At 44.1% G+C, this 21,242-nt stretch overlaps 1 protein-coding gene across 2 annotated transcripts; it reads right to left on the bottom strand.

Moving 5' to 3' along the window:
* Positions 1-138: 138 nt before the first annotated feature.
* On the bottom strand, positions 139-15,891 carry TDRKH (tudor and KH domain containing). 2 transcript variants are annotated; one of them, XM_032397104.1, is made up of 14 exons: positions 15,782-15,891; positions 7,099-7,247; positions 6,247-6,353; positions 5,461-5,650; positions 4,640-4,779; positions 4,215-4,539; positions 3,074-3,234; positions 2,714-2,886; positions 2,425-2,489; positions 2,007-2,158; positions 1,677-1,778; positions 1,309-1,405; positions 1,036-1,125; positions 759-851 (listed from the first exon to the last, which is right to left on the bottom strand). In XM_032397104.1, the coding sequence occupies exons 2-13, from the start codon at positions 7,220-7,222 to the stop codon at positions 1,073-1,075; spliced, it is 1,689 nt and encodes a 562-aa protein (XP_032252995.1). In that variant the 5' UTR covers positions 7,223-7,247; positions 15,782-15,891; the 3' UTR covers positions 759-851; positions 1,036-1,072. The 2 variants fall into 2 exon arrangements, with proteins under 2 accessions (XP_032252994.1, XP_032252995.1); XM_032397103.1 differs by lacking the exon at positions 1,036-1,125 and having other exon boundaries at positions 139-851.
* Positions 15,892-21,242: the final 5,351 nt, after the last annotated feature.

Genomic DNA, 21,242 nt, shown 5'->3' with positions numbered 1-21,242 from the left:
AAGGATAGGATCTGTGTATGAGAGGGACACTTGTTTCAAAGATGGGCCATCCCTGTGAAGCATGTGACAAATTCTACCAGGTTTAAGTTTAGAAGATACCCACAGGCCTGCTTCCACCTTGATTCAACCAACATTTAGTTTTAGATAATTTTCTTGAGAACTTTATTCAGCAAAGAATCCCCCAAATGATTCAAACAGCTATATAAGTTCTCTTTCACTCTATGGATGTCCATACACATATAGATATTACACTAGCACTTTACAACATTTCCTGAGCTGCTCTCTCCTTGTCTACTTGTATTTTAACCAAAGTTTACAGGGAAATAGCTGGAGCAACTGTTTCAAAAAACCTATCTCCAATAACATATCAGCAGTTAAGGCTGGGAGGCAGTGTTCTCTTCCCATTTCCTGAGGCTTTTTAATAGAATTATAGTGATTTCTGCCTCTGCCTCCTGACTCAGCTGCAGTCTTTGAGTTCGCCAAAGACCTCCTTTAACTAACAGTCACCTGATGAGGTGAGTCAGAAGTCTGCAGAATCATCACTTCTAGTGACCAAACCCTGGCTGCTTCCCAGCCTCAAAAAGGACACAGCCTTGCGGAAGCATAGATCAATGCCTGGCAGAAAACAGTGAGCCAGATGTTGAGCAGCCTGGAAGCAAACTCTGGAAGAAGACGGGGTCGGGCAGGTGGAGTGGGGACATGCACTTGTCCCCCTCTACCCCGCACTCTTTCTGGTAGTCCAACAGACGGAGAGAAAGCATTTGGTCCACAGCAAGCCAGATCATGTATGTAACAGAGGAAGGACTGCATAGATGTCTTTATCATAGGCTCCTCTCTCCAGGCACCAAATCCTGCCAAAGACACAAACACACAGAGACACAAAACGCTTGAACGGGCTCAGCCTGAGAGTGAAGCTGCAGGAACTCAGCTGCAGAGCAGTGTTCAGACAGGCTACGGCAGAGAGCAGAAGGCAAGGCCCCGGTGGTCACCCTTGTTACTTTCCGGTGGCTGCAGACAGAGGAGAGCTGCACTCACGCGGCAAAGCAGGCGGCTGAGGCTGCAGAAGCCAACTTCAGAGTAAGTAGTCATCGTCCAGGTTGTCGTCACCAGATATGGAGGCAGCTTCTGCTTAGCAGGGATGGAGAGCAAGTTAGGCATGGCCACTGAGACTCAGGGACAAATGGGCTTCTTGGTGCTCAGTGATCACTTTGGTTAAGAGCCAAGCTTTCACATCATTCCCGGTTTGGAGAGAATCACTGAAAACCAGTAACTTCCAAAGATGCTCTAGGGAGGAAATGCAGCTTGTACCTGATAAGCTGAGGCAGGACAGGGTATTTGCTATCTCTCCAGGGCTCTTCTTGGTCTCAGCGAGCATGCTGCCGAGAGAGACATCGGTTTCTGTGGCCTGCAGGATGAAGACAAGAGAGAAAGGAAGAACGTAGTGTTGGCTGGTGGGAAAGGAGAGGCCACCCCATCATTCTGCCCACAGGATCTGGTTAAGGCAGTTGAGTTTGGCTGCCAAGAGGGACACAATGCTTCCTTTGAGCAACCTGTGGAGCAACTCCTTAGGAACGCCCTCCACAGAATGCCCGCAGGACTAGAAGCCCTCCTGTCTCTCTAGGTGCGAGACCTGCCCTGAAGCAGCACCCTGCATGTAGCCAAAATGGCTCACTCACCACGTCATGCAACATGTCTGGGACAGCTCTGTTTTCTTCCACGTCTTCCGGGAGCTCAACTGCGTATCCTTTACGAACTAATTCTAACCCAATATCAAGTTTCTAAGAAGAAAATGAAAAGGGAATGATGTTCTCTCTGTAGGGATGGGAATACCTGAGGAACTAGGACAGAAGAGTTAGGATACTTCAAAGACATTCCTTTAGTGGGACAGTAAGCAGGATCTTACGAGGTAGGAGTAGTATCAGATAAGGGTTTCTAGGAAAGAAAAAGTGAATGAGACTATAAATATACTAAAGAGACAGTGAGCAATGAGTGGACCCCAGTCGTACCTTCCCATTGCTAGTATCATATAAGTAAATCTTGGGCCAAGTTGAGATCCCAGTCTGGACATAGCTGGAGATCTTGGCCACCAGGGGCTTCCAGTCAGCACAGTGAGTGAGTCTGTCAAACTCATCCAAAGCTTCCTCTTCCCACTGTTCACCTGGTAAAAGATTGCAGGGAGAACCTAAGAAGGGGTCCCTGCTGACGGGGTGAGATTACACCCTGGAGGGAAATTCGAACCACCCCTTTCTACTCCAGAAGGCACCTATGTCTGCCTGCCAGGCTGCTGCTTTCTACTGCTGGGGAGGAAAAGACACCTGAGCCCCCAGAACTCATAAAGTCTGGGAATGTGAGAATTCCTTCCATGTGCCCTATGGAAGTTATTCTACGTGGAGGCAAGGTCAATAGGCCATGTGACCAATTTACCTGAGGGGGCGATCCGTGCCAGACTACACTCTATTGCTTGGAATGGAAGGCTTAGGAAGTCACTCCTAAAGTGAAAGAAACTGAAATTAGAATCCCAGCGCCAGAAGGGTCTCTTATAGTCCTTGTTTCTAGAGATCACCAATTAACCCAGCTGGAGAAGATAATCATCTGCTCTCTGTAAATCGGTTCTTTTCCCAATCCCCCTACACGATGAGTGCCAAGAGCACATCACCAGCTATGGCCAAGGCTGAGTTAACAACTGGGACTCCACCCTGGCCTCCACACTGACCTGAGTGCCCGGAGGTCCTTCAGTGGGCAATCTCCATTATCTCCAAAGTCAACGAAGTAGAGGTCTAGGTTCCCATTCTCCAAGGTGCCAAGGACCCGAGCTCTATACCAGGAACCATTTGTAGGTAAAGGTGCTGCTACAATGTCTCCCACGTGCACAGTCAAGTCTTCAGGCTGCACATGGGGATGAGCATCAGGATGGGAGGTTAGGATGGGCAGGCTCAAAAACAGATAAGCAGGAAGTACCAGAAGGAAGAACAAACAAGTAGTTGCTTCCCAGGAAAAGAAAAGAACATATCACAATGAAAAAGAGATAGGCCCCTTTTTCATCAAACCCAGCCCTGTCCCTATGGCAACTCACTAGACTATTCTCATAGTGCTGGGTCATCTCACTGACAAGCTTATCCAGCTGCAGGCTGCGGGAGCCAATGATTTGGATCCAGAAGTGGTTGGGATGTTCAGAGGCAGAGACATAGACTTCCAGGAACTCATCGGCATGGAAACTGAAGTCAGGACTGGGGACTAAACACAGGGATAAACAAGTTATGCTACCGAATCCTCACCATCTAAGCTGGTGACCATATCAGAGCCATCTCTGGTTGAAATGGGGAGACTGTCTCAGAGGTGAGAGATACAAACACCAAGTGGCTATTACCATTTAAAAAATGGCTGGAGGGACAACTGGATGAATCATACAAGAACATCCTGAAGATAGGTCCTAAGTTGAGCTGTGTACCTTTCTATGTAACTGAGCAGTAAGAGAGTTTACATTCCTAGTCATCTGCCATGTATTCAAATCAGACACCAATTATAACAAAGGTAAATCCTCCATATGCCTGCTGCAGCACGGACCAGTGGAAAGATGTGGGCCTGTTCCAGATCTCATTCTATTACTGCATTATGTGACCTTGGACAAGTCTGCGAACCTCTCAGGGGCCCTGGTCTTCCCTGTCCCCATCCCAGAACCTACGCACAGAAGAGAATGCTCACAGTCGTTTCATTCTTAATGGTGATGATTTTTAAAAACAGTAATGAGATAAGCCAAAAAACAAAAAACAAAAACCAAACAAACCAGGCTGAGTATTTTACTTATTTAATAAATCTGTGAAAGAGTATCATGTAAATTCAATTGTTGGATATATTCAGACTATTTCCTGTGAACTAGCACATTTTAAGATTTTAAGTAATCTCTACACCTAAGATGGGGCTCAAACCTACAACCCTGAGATCAAGAGTCACATGCTCTACTGACTGAGCCAGCCAGGGGCCCCTTGAACTAGCATATTTCTGTATCATTCTCCATCACTAGCTGGTCTGTGTTCAGAAATTATTTATGTTTAGTACTAACTCAGGTAAAATATTACCACACAAAGGGACATCTGTGAAGAGACTTATAAGTGCAATCAAGAAAACAAATTGTTCTTACTGCTTCCTATTTTGGGTTATCTAAGCCAGTATTTCTACCTTCCATATGGCAAATGGGTTCCCACTTTGTTACATACTTTCAAACATGGACATCTCTGGACTGGTCTGGGCTCCAGATTTCTGAAAGCTGTCACCATTAGGTTTCTCCCAAGCACCTTCTGGCCCTACAACAGCCGTGTCACCGCCTCCTTTTCGGGGAGGAGCTCCCGGTGGTGTAGCTGGCTCTGGCTCTGCACCAGTACCAGCGTTTTTCCACAAAGCTGGCTCTCCAGCTCCACCAGACTCTGTCACTTCCTCTCTTCTTACACTGATTGGCTGCTTGCGTGGGACTCTGGTTTCTGCAGAATGAGCAATTCTTTTCCGAAGTTCTTCATCTTCTGAAACTTTCTCCAGTATCAAATGCTGTGGTAAGAGATGAGATCTCTGTGGCCAGATATTTTCACCCAGGATGGAGTAAAGGGTTCTCATTCTTAGACACAACTCAAAGCTATTAGCTACTTGCCTTGGCTGCTGCCACTTCCTTTTGTGTTCCTGAGATTTTTATCAGTCTTGATAGTAGCAATGTCCCCTCTGATTCTTTGTCACAGGTAATCTTGGCTCCAGAGGCCTTACAGATAGAACGAATGGTCTCCCCACCTCTCCCTGCATTGAAAAACACATAAAAACCTGTCCTTCCCTCCTGGTCAAACGTAACTATTAGAGAAATCACTATTTTGTATATGCTGGGAGAGAAGTCAGTTCTCATTTCCAAAGTGAACAAAATTTAAGATACTGAATAGAAGCAGGAGCTACTGCAATCCTTACTGTAAAAGGGGGACTAGGGACTATCTGCTCTTTCTGCTTAAACTCTTGGTTAGTGTAACTTCATGTCATTTACATTTTTTGATCATTCAGCATACTTTACACCTACACTTCAGAAGAAGATATCCCACACTGTGTGTGAAACACTGGGCCAATGATGGACATTTCTCTACCTCTAAGAGCAGCATAAGGAATGCCCTTGGCGAAGGCATAACAGAAAAGCACTATCTTTAAAGATCTGGGATAACATGAGCAGGTTTAGCTTCCCTTTAAATATCTATTATGAGATAATACATTTACCTGAGCCCTTCTGGAACCTATTTGTAAGGTTCAGATCACATAACTTCTTGAGGTAATGGGTTTTGCTTTACCACAGGCTGTATAAAAAAGTAAAGCTCTGGTATCAATGTCCCTGTCTTTTTTCCCCCCTCAGCAAGGTGAAGGGAAGTAGGCCAGAAAAAATCCTTGGGAAGGTGTGAAAGAAGGCAAAGGTGAAGAAAAAAGGAAGTTGTCCAGTGGTACCTATGATCCTGCCCACGGATCTCTGGGGAACTGAGAGCTGCTCAGACACGGGGGTATTCTCTGTCAGGATCTGATGGATGGCTGCTTTGGCCTTGCACACCTGAACAGGAAACCCACTGATAAGCAGCACCCGTTCATCGCCTACATCCTCCGTGTCCACATCAATCCGAGCACCTGTCTGTTTCCGCAACTGCAGAGAAAAGGATACATGGCTGTACGCTCTGGAACAGCTCCCGTTTGGGTCAGCGAGGTACACTCTCAACCTAACCCTGGAGGTAGATGGAACTGGACAGTAATCAGCTAAATCAGGATGCTATAAGCAGTCTTCAATTACCTGTACTTATGAAAGGAGATTAGTGACAAAGCTAACCTCAAATAGCAGTTAATTCAAAACAGTTTCTCTTTGTGTTTTGAACCCTCTTCCCCCTAATTTTTTTTGGAGAATCAAATATTTTGTTTTGACATTCCAAATGAACAACAGAAGAATTAGGTAGCAACTCAACATTTACTAACAATTAACGAGAGCTCATTAATTCCATAGTAGAAAAGAATGGTTCAAGCTACACCAAGTTGAGAATCATGCAATCAAAAGTCCCCATTTCAAGCTGAGTCATTCATGCTCTAGGGAGAAGTACTCCTCTCTAGAAGGAAAAGAGCATAGTTAACTAAAAGTTCCTGTATTTTTTCTTTTAAAGACATACATAGTGTGGGATGGGGGCAGAGGAGGAAAGCAAGATTAAGCAGAATCAATCTCTGGGAAAGCCAACTGCTTGCTTGCACACTTACCTGTTTAATATTGGCTCCTTGCCGGCCAATGATGAGCTTCACAGCCTCCTGGGGAACTCGCATCTCTATCTCAATGTCGTCCTCCCCAACAAATGTCAACCGCTCTTCTGCACAGATCATGACTCATCAGATCAGACTTAGATAGCATCCAAGGTACCCCAGCCCTCCCCTGAAGCTAGCTGTCAAAGAGAATGATCCACGAGACAGACGGAGACTCTCAACCATAATGACAAGAAGTAGCGTCTGAGTAGGAATAAGAAGGTCCCAGAAGACCAGAACATGGGCATTATCTCTGGGATACTATTAAAGATGCTAAAATGGGGAAAGTATTTGGATCTGCAAGGAGGGGGTGCTGGATTTTGGGCAAACTGGATCTCCCAAGAGATGACTCCTGGAGAAGAATGAAGGTTAAAATTTGCCCAAGGAGTCCACTGGGCTCAGAACTTCCATTTGTACCTAAATCCTTTCTCTAGGTTCTATTCTCTAGGTCCAGCCTGTGGGGAAACTGGATCCCATGGTTAGCCTTCTGACAACTAAACACAAGAAGCATATAAAAAAAGATAAATAAGTATAGATGCTAAAAAAAAAAGAAAAAAAAAGACAAAAAAGAACTCTTGTGGTGCTGCTGTTGAAGGGAACAAATCAAGAGAATTATAAAATGAGTTTACCATTTCATAGACTCGCTGCACATTAAGAACATAGAAGAAAAAACAGTTTCAAAGATCCCTCATAGAAAGCCAATTACATCCCAACAGACATACCCAGTCCAGCAAGGAAAATTTTCATTTCAATTTAACAAGGCCAGAGCACATTCTGAACATTTCCATATGCACAGCTGTGGGGTTCACATACCTCTGCTTTCCCTGTATCTGCGGTATAGGATATAGGCAACCGTTGCACTGGCTGGGATCCCGAGGCCCAGTGCTATTTTCTGAATAGTGGACAAACTTGTCCAAGAAGTTCGTTCAGTGGACATTTTCTGCTGTATTCAGACTTACATCCTGAAATAAGTAAATGAGGGAAAAGAAGAAGCTTTCATCCTATACCTTTATGACTGGCAGAGAGGCATGGGAACATATTACAGTATTATTAAAAAGAATACTACTACCAACCTTTCCATATTAAGGGCCTGAGCTGTCTCAAAATCTTTTTTTTTTTTTTTTTCCAAAATCTATTTCACGTAAAAGGTCTCAGGGCATTTTTTCAAAGTTGCTAAAGGACATATATAATTAAAGAGAGGCAAACTTCATTCCCTCCCCCCTCCCAAGGAAAACCATACATTGACCACAATTTAAAAAAAATTATTTATTTGACAGAGAGAGTGCGCACAAGCAGGCAGAGGGAGAGGGAGAAGCAGGCTCCCTGCTGAGCAGAGAGCCCGAAGCAGGGCTCGATCCCAGGACCCTGGGATCATGACCTGAGCCGAAGGCAGATGCCTAACCAACTGAGCCACCCAGGCGCCCCCATTGATCACAATTTTGTAAGATGAAGGAACAAAAAAATTAAATGAATCAAACATTACAAAAATATACCTTTAGATTTCACATCAGACTACTTAAAATTGCTTATCTGTGCCCTTCCATGACTCTAGGCCTTTCCAGAAGCTGTTGTCTCTGCAAGGAATGGCTTTCCAGGCCCAGTTTTATTTATTTTTTAAAAAGATTTTATTTATTTATTTGAGAGAGAGAAAGATCGAGCTAGTGCATGAGCAGGGGGAAGGGCAGAGGGAGAAGCAAACTCCCCGCTGAGTGGAGAGCCGGATAAGGGGCTCCACCCCAGGACTCTGGGATCATGACCTGAGCGAAAGGCAGATGCTTAACCAATGGGGCCACCCAGGCGCCCCTTCAGGCCTAGTTTTAGGCTCTGCTCCTTCTACTTCTTTTATTCTTTTATCTCTACTCCTTATTTCTATTTATTCCTCAGCTAACACTGAAAGGAGGTCTGCCCTGCTCCTTCACCAAAACTACAACTTTCCGTATAGTCAACCTAGATGGCACATATAAGCCCTATCTAATGTCACCTCTGCACCTTCTTTATCTTGGTTTCTCCTCTTTCCCTGGAAGTGCCTTTGCAGTTTTGGGCTTGTCTTCCTGTGGCTTCTATCCACTGCTACTGTCACTCTGCTGTCTTTGGGCAATTTCATCCACGCCTGCAGCTTCAACTAATGACTCCAACAACACTGCCCCTGACTGATTCAGAAGCTCATCAAATCTCATTTGGACCATTGGCCTTGTTGCTTTTTGTCTGGCACTGTATCTTCATTTTGCTGCCAAGCTAATTTTTAAGATTTTATTTCTTTGAGAGCAGGAGAGAGCGCAAGCACCGGTAGGCAGAGGGGCAGAGAGGGAGAGGGAAAGACAGACTCACCTCTGAGTGGGGAGCCGGATGCGGGACCCTGGGATCATGAGCTGAGCCAAAGGCAGACACTTAAATGACTGAGCCACCCAGGCGCCCATCCGCAAAGCTAACCTTAACATCATCACTGTATTTCCTTATTCCATAACCTCTCTCACCACGCTCCCAGACAACTCATACCATCTCTTCTCAAGCCTCTAGCACCTCCTCCATCCTCACTCTCAACTCATGTCTTACTTCCCATGCCACTGAGAAAGTACAGCATTCAGAGAAAATATAAACTAAGCTCCACCACACTTACCCACCTATCTCTATCTATGCCCAAATCTCCCTACCTTCTCTCCTGTGGCCATGGATGAACGGTCTCTGCTCCTGGCATTGAAGGCTCTCATAAAAGTGTTGCTCTCCTTCCTTCTCATGCATTGTTAATGTTTTCCTCTCTACTGGATCTTTATCTTTCCATCAGCAAACATGCCACTGTTTCTTGTTTCTTAAAGAAAATCCTTTCTTGATTCCACTTACTCCTCCAAATACTTCTCATTTCTTCCCTTCCTTTTACAGGAAAATTCACAAGTGCTAATACTTCTGTGCTCAATTTCTCTTCTTCTTGAATCCACTCCTACTGTTCTTGCCAAGGTCACCAGTGACTTCCAATGGCTAAGTCCAATGGTTAATTCTCCGTCTTCACTCTTCCTGCCCCCGCCCCCGTATCTGGCACAACTGGGGACTCCCCCTGCTCTGAGACCCTTTCTTCACTTGGCTTCCACAACAGCACTCTTCTGGTTTTCCTTCCCCGCTTCTAGCTGATCCATCAGTTTCCCTCTCCTGCTTGTAACCTCTAAACACCACATTGCCCCCAGGGCTCTGTCCTTTAACCTCTTGTGGGTTATACCTCACTTTCCTTAGTGATCTCACCAAGTTTCATTCATAGCTTGGCTTTAAATCTCACCTGGATGCTGATAACTCCCAAATTCATTGATCCAGTTAGGGCTGTTCTCCTGAACTTCAGGTTTGTATACCCAATGGCCTAGGAGACAACGTCTCCATTGGAGGTCTAATAGGCACCTCAAACTTAACAGGTACAATGCTGAGCTCCTAATCTCACCCCCTGCCTGTAGTCTTAGCTGACTCAGTGAATGGCAAGTCCATTCTTTTAGTTCCTCAGGTTAAAAATCTTACTCATCCTCTCCCTCAAATAGCACCTTTAGTCTGTCAGCAAATCCTGTTCATTCTACCTTCAAATTATCCAGAATTTGACCACTTTTTACCTCTCTACTGCTAAGACGGTCATCTTAACAACCATGCTCTAAACCATCATCTCTTGTCTAGATTATTGCTATCAATTATATCCCGGCATTTGCCATTGTCTATTCAGTTTATTCTCAACAGCTGAAGTCAAATAACGTTACTCAGCCACTCAAAACCTCCCAGTGGTTTTCAATCTCACTATGATTATAAGCCAAAGTCATTATATTAACCCCTGAGGTCTTCATTTTGATTGTATCCCCAATGGAATGTAAACTGCACAGGGCAGGAATTTTTGTTTTGTTCCTCAGTGCACATAGTAGCCAGTTAATAAACATTTGTTGAGACATTTCTGCAAAGAAGACATCCAAATGGCCAACAGACACATGAAAAAGTACTCAACATCACTTGGCATCAGGGAAATACAAATCAAAACCTCAATGAGATACCACCTCACACCAGTCAATGAACAAGTCAGGAAATGACAGATGTTGGTGAGGATGTGGAGAAAGGGGAACCCTCCTACACTGTTGGTGGGAATGCAAGCTGGTGCAGCCACTCTGGAAGACAGTATGGAGGTTCCTCAAAAAGTTTAAAATAGAGCTACCCTATGACCCAGCAATTGCACTACTAGGTATTTACCCCCAAAATACAAATGTAGTGATCTGAAAGGGCATGTGCACCCCAATGTTTATAGCAGCAATGTCCACAATAGCCAAACTGTGGAAAGAGCCTAGATGTCCATCAACAGATGAATGGATAAAGAAGATGTGGTATATCTATACACAATGGAATATTATGCAGCTATCAAAAAATGAAATCTTGCCATTTGCAACGACGTGGATGGAACTAGAGGGTATTATGCTAAGCGAAATAAGTCAATCAGAGAAACACAAGTATCATATGATCTCACTAATATGAGGAATTTGAGAAACAAGACAGAGGATCATAAGGGAAGGGAGGAAAAAATGAAACAAGACGAAACCAGAGAGGGAGATAAACCATAAAAGACTCTTAATCTCAGGAAACAAACTGAGGGTTGCTGGAGTGGAGGGGGGTGGGAGGGATGGGGTGGCTGGGTGATGGACATTGGGGAGGGTATGTGCTATGGTGAGTGCTGTGAATTGTGTAAGACTGATGAATCACAGACCTGTACCCCTGAAACAAATACATTATATGTTAATAAAAAAAATAAATTCTACTCACAAAACTGAAAGAAAAAAAACCATTTGTTGAATGAATAAACTTCAGCAATTCTGCTGTCTATGTGAAAACTCACTAGTGGCATGAAAGGTTCTTTATTTTTTTATTTTTTAAGATTTTATTTATTTGACAGAGACACAGCGAGAGAGGGAACACAAGCAGGGGGAGAAGCAGGCTTCCGGCTGAGCAGGGAGCCCGACGTGGGGCTCGATCCCAGAACCCTGGGACCATGACCCGAGCCGAAGGCAGACACCCAACAACTGAGCCACCCAGGTGCCCCTGAAAGGTTCTTTATAATCTAATCTCTGCCTACCACTTTCACAGCCTTATACTCTAATCCCACTGCTACCAGGGGAACAGGATGTGCTCTCCTGTGTCCCTTCTGTCTTCCTGGTCATACTCCTTAGCCCAGCTATCTCCCTGGCAAAACCCTACTCCTTCCTCACGTCTCAGCTCTACTGCTACACTTCTGAGGCCTGTGGGATTTCCCCTGGCTGACTTAGGGTGAGTTTCTCCTTAGCTCCTGCCGCCCTGTGAATGAGACTTCCATGATAGCACTTGTTCACACTGTATGCAACCGTGTATCTGTTATGCCTGTGTCCTCGAGACTGGCTTCAAGCAGGCTAGGTCAACCACATCTATTAAGCACTTCTAGGTGCTAGATGTTATTGTGACACTAAGGATGAAAAAGAGGAAAAGATAAATGTACTGAGTAGCTACTATGCCACCAGGCACTTAACCTCCATTATTTTAGTTGATCTTCACACAATCGTGTCAGGTAGGAAATGTTAACCCCAATTTTACAGAGGAATATACCTGCTTAGAGAGGTTACCTCTTACCCAGAGTCTGGGTTATTATTTGGATATTAAAAACCTTACAAAGTGACTTTAGAAGCCCCTCCCCCCTTTCTTTTACATAAACTGAGAAGAGTAGTTGGTGTCTTTATTTAGGAAATTCAAAATTAATAAACAAACACTAGTGGAAAGCATTGTAGCTGGTAAAAAACTAAAGACAGTGTCTACTTCCAGATAGTACAATCTATTAGAACAAAACCGTGTGGCTTTTAATGAAATTTACTTTAAAATGAGTGAGGAAATATAATTTATGCTATGATTTGCCTCCAGGTACAAAAATTCAACCCAGATGATTTGCTATCCAAGAAAAAAATGTTTTACCTTTAAAAAAAACTGGTTCTAGGAAGGCTAAAAACATACTCATTAATATCGGACCTACTCAGGAATAAAACTTTGATTCTAAATGTGCTTTTCCTGAGGAGGAAAGAAAAAAAAAGAAACAGTGCTTTCTCTGAAAGCCTTTCAGGAAGGGTGATGAAGGAAAAGAGGAGACCTAGCACAGATATCTCATTCCAGGGACATCAGTGTGGCTCAGTTGGTTAAGTGTCTGCCTTCAGCTCAGGTCATGATCTCAGAGGGGCCTGGAATTGAGCCCTGAGTCTCCCTCTCCTTCCGCCCTCCTCCCCCCCGTCATGCTCTCTAATAAAGTCTTTAAAAAAAATCTCATTCCAAGAAGCAGATAAAAATGTTAAGACTGCAGGTGGATTTCTTACTACATTCAGACAGAGGACCAAATTTTGCATCTGGACTCAAGAGCTTTACTGACCAGTAGAAATGAATAAAGTTCCTTAGAGAACCACCGGAAGTTTGCCTGTTTTTAAAATCTATGTTTTTAGACAATAGTTTTAAACAAATTTCATCCACTCTCTTTCCCACTCATGCCCAAAAGAGAAAAACCCTGTATTACCTGGGTGAGGGACCTTTGCAAGTGTCTCGTTATTTCAGGCAATGCATTATTCAGTAAGAAGATCCAATATATACAGTATATCACTTCTGGAGATTTAGTATAGACATGGAGAAATGTGGCTGCTTTTTTTTTTTCTTTTTTAGTGGGTAGGAAGAAAAGGATTGAGTTTAATGTGGGTTTGAGTTATGGGGTTCCTTTCCTAACTGGATAAAAAAAATAATCAGCTTCTCTCTTTTTTTCTAGGCTGTAAATAAAACCTTTCACTGCTCTCTGTGCAAGTTTGGGTGGTATCATGTTTGCATATACCAAAGGAAAGGAAACAAGCTCTGTTTCATAAAGATTTTTGCTTAAGGTCTTGAATTTTTGAACCTCAAACCGCTATTTTCTTATATTAAGAGATGGTTTATTCTGGGTATCTAGAAAAGAGTTCACTTCTTTTATCTAGTGGTTACTTCATATATTTTCTTATGTGGTCTCTAAAGTGCAAAGCTCATCTTCACTATTATAGTGCCTCATTTAAATAGTGCTAGCTCTTTGTTATGGGCTGAGCATGCTGGGGACACAAGTAGGAATGAGAATTCTTGCCCTGAAATACAGTCTAGGAGGAAAGATAAAACACCAAATTGCAACACACTAATTACAGGCAATGAAAAGACAATATAAATTCTTGGTTAAAGCAACAGCTGGGGGTGCCTGGGTGGCTCAGTTGGTTAGGCGTCTGCCTTTGGCTCAGGTCCTGATCCCAGGGTCCTGGGATTGAGCCCCGAATTGGGGCTCCCTGCTCAGCGGAGATGGGGGTGGGGACTGCTTCTCCCTCTCCCTCTGCGTTCCCTCTACTTGTGCGCTTGCTTTGCCAAATAAATAAAATCTTAAAAAAAAAAGCAACAGCTGGGGGGAGGTAGAACTTAAAAGATTTTTTAGATGGCACAGAGTTGAAAACTACCTCATTAAAATACAAATCATTTTTCTTCATCCAAACCAATAAATATTGAGTAGCCAATGTGTGGTTGGCCCTGGGGGATATAACAGTCCAGACAGACTTGGTAGCTGCCTTCATGAGGCTTCCTGTTGGCAGGGAAGGTCTTATCTTGACCGGCAAAATTGCCTGTAGGTGTTAAAGGTTTTGGGAAACAAATCTAGGCCTGTGAACAAGAGTGGTAACTTAATCCGCACTCTAATGCTGCCTTTTAACACCACCTTCTGGCCACAATTCATGCCTAAGAAACCATAGAATTTTAGAATTGGAAGGACCAAAGAAATGATCTGATTCCACTAATAATGTTCCAACTGGGGAACCCGAAGCCCAGGGAAATAAAGGTTTTTCCCTAAGGTTACACAGCTAATTAGTTATTTCCATACAATGCAGTATACAATGTGGTCTGAAGACCAGTCACAAAGGCACCTCTTTAAGGAGACTCAAAAAACTAATACCATTTTCACCCCAGTTCAGAAACTATCAAGATCAAGGCAAAAAAATATCTGATATTCCTCCGGCTCTGCTGCCAATTCCCCCCTCCCCAGTCCCAACTTTCCATGCTTGGTTAGGTTTCATCACTATGGGCTTCCATAGTACTCCAAACATCCCTTCATAACACATGCGTTACTTGTAATTCTTGGCTGGGTCCGTAGTGAGAATGAATGGAAGGTAGTGAGTGTGGGGTAGGGAGACCAATTCAGAGGCTAGTTCAGGTGCCAATGACGGAGATGGAAGAGGAGAGTTTTACTAGGTAGAATACACACAAGATCTAACAACTGGTTCACGGAAAGGTTCAAGGGTGAGCCAAAGAGGTTCCTCATTTGAGCACCTGGTGGATGGTGTTTGAGACATAATATGATTTGGTGGTGGAAGGAATGTGGTGGGAAGATGAATGTCCATGACGAGGATGAATTTATTAGGCGACGTCTATTTGAATTGAGAGCTAAATTTCACTTAACTCCTTTTCACATATTACAAATGAAGTTTGCGTTGAGTTAGCTTATGTCTCAAAGAATGAATATCTACTTGATTAATCAAGTATGATTTTGCTATAATATACATTTTATATAGTTTCTCTTTCAAAATAAGTGGGAAATAATATGATGGCAACAGGGATATAACTGTATAGTACTCAATGCCAATTTGTGTTTGATTTTATTACTTCAAATTGAATGTGAAAAGGTGGTTGGAATTTAAATAGGGGAAGCGGAGTAAAGAGGAGACATTGGATCATTTCAAGGTGAGAGATGCAGATAATGGTTTTCAGTAAAAACCAATTTTGAAATTTCTTGACATTTATATAAAACAGTTGCTATTTGATATGTGTAAATAAGGCTTACTTTTTGTTATTTCAAAGACATCGTTAGGAGTCAAATCATTGTAAGCTCCATGGGGCAAGGATCTCTCATTCCCTTATCTCCAAATAACCAGAACCTACAAAGTAGCTAAAACATGGTGACAGGCCTGTTGAATTTAAGCAGCTCGTTCAATTTTCTCATCCTTGCTACATTTTTAACCAACGAGTGAAGAAAGCCAACCCATTTCAAACTGAGAATAGAGTAAAAATGTAGCTTTGACACGGGAGTCTTCAGCCAAAACCAGTGGGAGATATCTGCATTAGTAAGGAGGAAAACTGGGAAAACAAAAACCCCAATTTATTATTCTGCCGACTGTAAATAGTCATCCTATTAGAATAATTAAAGAAAAAGCTGGAGAAAATAAAAGGCAAACTGATAAACTGATGGCGGTTCTCAGTCTCAAAAAAGATCACTTGAGGAGTCCAAAGTAGCTTGGGGCCAACACTCCGGCACCGGGTCCGTTGTGGGACCAGAGCATGTCCTCCGGATTCGGTTGGTAGCCCGGGGTTCGGCTGCCCATACCCTCCAGACGCCTCCCTTCTCTCAGCCCCACATTCCCGCCTGCTTGTTGCCTGGGGCACCCCCGGCCCGGCCACTCACACTCCCCAAGCCTCCGCGCCCGGTCCCCGCCTTTACCGCTCCTCGAGTCAGCCGTCGCGCGCTCCGCCTCGCACCTCGCCCCAGCGGCCGTCGCCTCCTCCCTCTCGCACCGCAACTCGAGCCCCGCCTGCCTCGCTTCAGCGGCCTCTTCCCCGCCCCCCCAGCCCGCCTGCACCAATCAACGCCCGGCTCGCAGTCTGACCAATCGCCCGCCCCGCCACAACCTATCCTTCCGCGGGCTGCCCCTGAGCGACGGGGCTGCTGCGTGCTGATACCCAATTACCCGGATGGAATTCAAAGCCGGTCACCAAGTCAGCCAATAGGAGCCAGAGAGATCAGACGTTTTTAATTGAGACTGCACCTGCTGAGAATTAAACAGCCAATTAGAGGCTTCACGGAGTCCTCCCAGCCCACCTCTAGTCCAATTACCGAGGAAGCTTCCACCTCCTCTCTGGGGGATAATCAGCGCTCCCGAGTCTGGGACCGAGGTGCGAGGGCGTGGAGTCACTCATGCGTGTCACCGTTAGCAAAAAATTAGTGCCTTTGTACAAAGCCAGTGCCACCCGACACCCCAGTTACCGTGGGGAAAGCAGCCTTGAGATGGGCGATGCTCCGCCGCTTGTTTCCTCTGTGATCTTTTGCCTTGATTGGTCCTAATACTGTGGCAGGGACTCAGGAGGCATGGAAAACATTTGTTTTTGTTTTTTGTTTTTTTTTTTTGAAAACCTGAAACAGCTTGGCAGAGGTGGAGAGGTTGAGGGGAAGGAGCTGCTCGGAGGAGTGAACAGACGATGAAGACGGATACGGCAGCAGGAGAGATGGAGAGGGACCCGAGTTTGAGCGCGCCGTGGTAAGGGAGCTACGGGTAGTGCGGGCGTCAGGGGCTCGCCCTTCCCTAGGGATCGAGGGGAACGGGTTGGGCGACCGGCGCAAAGGCACAAGCCAGGGGGCCGTTTCTGTGGAGGGCGGTGAAGGGGGTGGGCTTTCCCAGGCGGCGGTTTCCTTCGGAAGAGGGCATTCCAGCCGCCGTCCGGGACCCGGGACCGTTAAGGACGGTTGGGCCCTGCTCCCGCCGCTCAGCGGCGGGGAGCCTCGCGAGCCGGACCCCGCACCGCCCGCCCCGCATCCAGGCTCAGCCGGGGACGCGGGGTTGGGCGCTCCTGGTAACGTGGAGGTCTTTTGCACTATCTTCTATCACTCTGTCTGGCTCACGATAAGCACTCAGTGGATGTTGAAGGAACGCCAGATTCTATCTTTGGTCATCTAGGGCGATGCCTTTGGGCCTCAGGTTGTCGTTTTGTATTAATTTTTAAAATGTACATTTTGAATAAGTAATACATACACATTCTACAAAATTCATAGGCATAAAATGTTATTACAGTGAATAAAGTCTCTCTTCCCTCAAGAGGCAACCAGTTTTACCACATTCTTGTAAATTTTTTTCACAAGATATTCTATAGTAAACATGCACATATTGTATGTATTGATATATATATTCTTTACTCAGTCGATAACTTATTATCCGTACTGTTTTTGCAATTTCCTTTTATATAGCCTAGATAGTTTACCATAGCAGCACATGTACCTGCTTCATAGTAAGTTTCACAGTGAGCCTGAGGGATGTATTAAGATATATTTAACCAGTCTTTTCACATTATATTGATACCCAAGTATATTTCATCTGGCTCTTGTTTATCTGTGTAATAAATCCTTAGGGCTGCCAATACTAGATCAAAGAAGTGTGTGCGTTGTTTTTCATTTGGATAGATACAATTTTGCAAATTCCCAAAGACTTTTCTCATTTTCATTCCCTCAGAGATGTTTGAAAAAAAATGTGGTAAAGATAGTATGTATTGCCAAATTGCCTTCCACAGAAGCTTTAAATTCTCTCCCATCAGCAATGTATGAAAAGGACGTTTGATAACATACTTATGCTTTCTGATTTTTGACAATCTCCTAGTGTAAATGGTATCTTATTGTAATTTTAATTTCCATTTCTTTTTTTCTTTAAAGATTTATTTTAGAGTGTGAGAGAGCGAGAGAGAGAGAGCAAGGAGGGAGGGACAGAGGGAGAGAGAGAAAATCTCAAGCAGACACCACGCTGAGCGCAGAGCCCCAGTGGGGTTCGATCTCAGGACTCTGAGATCATGATCTACGCTGAAATCAAGAGTAGGACACTCAACCGACTGAGCCACCCAGGAGCCCCTAATTTCCATTTAAGTCAGGTTGAGCATCTTTTAATATGTTTGAGTGGCAGTTGTATTTTTTTTTGTAAATTGTTCATATTCTTTGTTCATATTTATATTGGTTATTAGGTCTTAATATTTGCTCTTTGTTCATATATAAGTTAAAAATAGTTTTCGCTTTTCTCAGTTTGTCCTATGTCTTTTTACTTTGCTTATGGTGGTATTTTTGCTATGCAAATATTTTTATTTTTATGTATTTGAATTTGTCACCATTTTTTATTTTTATTTATTTATTTTTTAAAGATTTTATTTATTTGACAGAGAGATAGCAAGAGCAGGAACACAAGCAGGGGGAGTGGGAGAGGGAGAAGCAGGCTTCCTGCTGAGCAGGGAGCCCGATGTGGGGCTCGATCCCAGGACCCTGGGATCATGACCTGAGTCGAAGGCAGACGCTTAACGACTGAGCCACCCAGGCGCCCCTTGTCACCATTTTTTAAATAACTTCTGGGTTTCCTATAATATTTAGAAAAACCTCCTACTAAGATTATTAAGAAATTATCCTTTGTTTTTAAAAATACTTTAATAGCATGTAAACATTCTCCTGGAATTTATTTTGGTGTAAAAGTATGAGATAGAGATCCAACTTAGTTTTGTTTTATCCATGTCTACTTATTGAATAAACCCATATTTCCTCCATTTTTTTTTTTTTTTTTTGAATGCTACCTTTATAAGACCCAAATTGCCATATGTATTCAAGTCTGTTTCTGGATTTTTCGTGTTCCATTGATGTCTTTTTTTTTTTTAAGATTTTATTTATTTATTTGACAGAGAGATAGTGAGAGCAGGAACACAAGCAGGGGGAGTGGGAGAGGGAGAAGCAGGCTTCCTGCCGAGCAGGGAGCCCGATGTGGGACTCGATCCCAGGACCCTGGGATCATGACCTGAGCCGAAGGCAGACGCTTAACGGCTGAGCCACCCAGGCGCCCCTATGCATTGATGTCTTTTCAATTCTAGTACCATACTGGTTTTTAAAATTGATGTACATTATGTGTTTTCTCATCAAAAATTTAAAAGTTGATATATAATATATATATAGAAAAGTGCACAGATGAAAAGAATACATCTTGATGAATTTTCAAAAATGTAACACATTGTGTAACCAACACCAGATCAAGAAACAGAACCTTACCACAAGCCCAAAGGTGCCCAAAACCACCCTTGTGTTCCTTCTCAGTCACTACTCCCCTCAAGGGTAAACCGCTTTTCTGACTTCTAATAGCACAAACTAATTTTGCCTCTTTTTGTTTTTTCTATAAAGAAATCACACAGTATGTACTTCTTTGTGTCTGGATTTTTTTGTTTGACATATTTGTGAGATTCAGCCATATTGTTGTGTGTAGTTTTAGTCCATTCGTTCTCATTACTGTGTAGTATATTGCAAGAACATACCCCAAGGTACTTTTTGATTGTGCTGTTAATTTTATTTTGATTGGAACCACATATTGTTAGATTACCCAAGGGAGAATTGTATTTGTGATACAGAATCTTCCTATATACACATCTAAGCCATTGGTGTTCCATCAGAAGTATTTTAAAGTTTTTGTCATACAGACTTTACATATTTCTTGTTAAGATTATTCCTCAGTATTTGAGTGCCTTGATTGCAATAGCCACTTTTACTTTTAAAAATGTAGATGAGTAGTTCAGACCTAAGGAAGAATGTCCATTGTTGCTATAAAAAGTGCAAGCCTGCTTTGTGGACCCATTATCTTCTAGTTCCAATAGGAGGTGGTAGGCAAAAAGGATATGAAGTGGAAGTCCAAAAAGAAGGATTACAAATTAGCCACAGGAGGAATTTCTTAATCAGAGCAGCAGAAAACCAGGTGTAATCACTTTTCCCAGAAAATGTTTGAAGGCGTGTTGCCTTCTAATGAACTTCTAATTGGCTGAGCAGAGAGGTCGGTCAGTAGAAGGGATAGTTTTAGGTGAGAGGGTTCCAAACTCTCAAATCCTATTTGGGATTTGTCCTCTCACGCACCCCTCCAAGAGCCCCAGTCAGGGTTGAAAGATTGGGTTATGAGGCTGGGATTGGGTGAATTGCGATTTCTGTGTCCTCATCTTCAGTTCTGAAGAGTCTGTCCTCCTTCCTTGAAGGGTGTTCTAAACAGGGTGCAGAGTAGGTGGTACCAGTTAATGTAAGGTCTGGGTTTTCCAGAGCATTCAGTGAGCAGGTGTTTCCATTCAATAAGCCAAGCAGGAAAGTGGACTTTAGCTAGAAGGCTGGGCAGTGAGGGGTTCTCAAAGGCAGTAGCCTGGTTCCAGAGCCTTTGCTGCTCACAGAGTGCCCTTCTTGGACAACAGGCAAACAATCCAGGCAAACAGTATTTAACCATCTGGGTTTTTAGAAAAGAGCACTCATTTCTCCCTTTGTTGAAGGGGTTACCCCTTCCTCCCGCATGACTCAAGGCTCTGTATCCGAAACCAGCAACCCAGAGGGTGGGCCTTAGTATCAGCAACTATGTTGTGCTGCTCTTTAGTCTTTAGATCAGATTGATGGATTGTGGCGGGTGTCCTCTGCTTCTCTGGCCTCCACCACTCAGCTCTATGTCTTCCTCCTTAATTCTCCTTACAGAGCAGTCTGGAGGAAGAGGACTTGGGAGTCCCTGGTATCAAATGCTCTCCATCCTGAATCACCACCACACTCACTTCTTTGAGCAAAAGTCCCTCCCCACCCCGAAGTCTCCTGCCTCCCCCTGAGAGATAGAAGCTGGTAGGAGGAGGGGAACAGGGGAGGGGAGAGCTGCTCTGATCTGCGCTAACATCCACTCTGTGCCATAGTCCTTCCCAGCCTTTTCTCTGTGCCTATGCTGGACCCCGGAGAGTACAGGCAGGCCCGTCCTCAGCCTTCCCTGCTCCCAAACCCCCACCTGCTGCTTCTCATGGCAGAGCTGCTTCACCTGCATTCCACGGAGCCTGTGATGGTTTCAGGGTGACTGAGGACAATCTCTGAGCATTTTTGTTCATAGCTCACTCCAGGCATTCTCAGAGGGGTCTGTGACTCCAAAAAGCTGTGGATCATTGCCTTGCAGGGCTTGCATCCTTGAATCAGGGATCCAGCATAGCAAAGGAAATAGAGAAATTGGAATATATCAGGAACCAAAATGGGGAGTGCCCAAATGCTTCCTGAGTATCTTGGGGTCCAAACTTCTCTCAGCTTAGGTGAGACCATGTCTGAAATGGAAGAGAGGAGGGTGGAGGGAGGGAAGGATGAGGTAACCTCAGGAAGGCGCTGTCAAGCAGGGGTGGGCAGA

The sequence above is a fragment of the Phoca vitulina genome, unplaced genomic scaffold, assembly GCF_004348235.1.
Source record: "Phoca vitulina isolate PV1807 unplaced genomic scaffold, GSC_HSeal_1.0 scaffold96, whole genome shotgun sequence".
Lineage (NCBI taxonomy): Eukaryota > Metazoa > Chordata > Mammalia > Carnivora > Phocidae > Phoca > Phoca vitulina.
The sequence above is the reverse complement of the archived record's forward strand: the minus strand, read 5'-3'. Positions and strand labels throughout refer to the sequence as shown.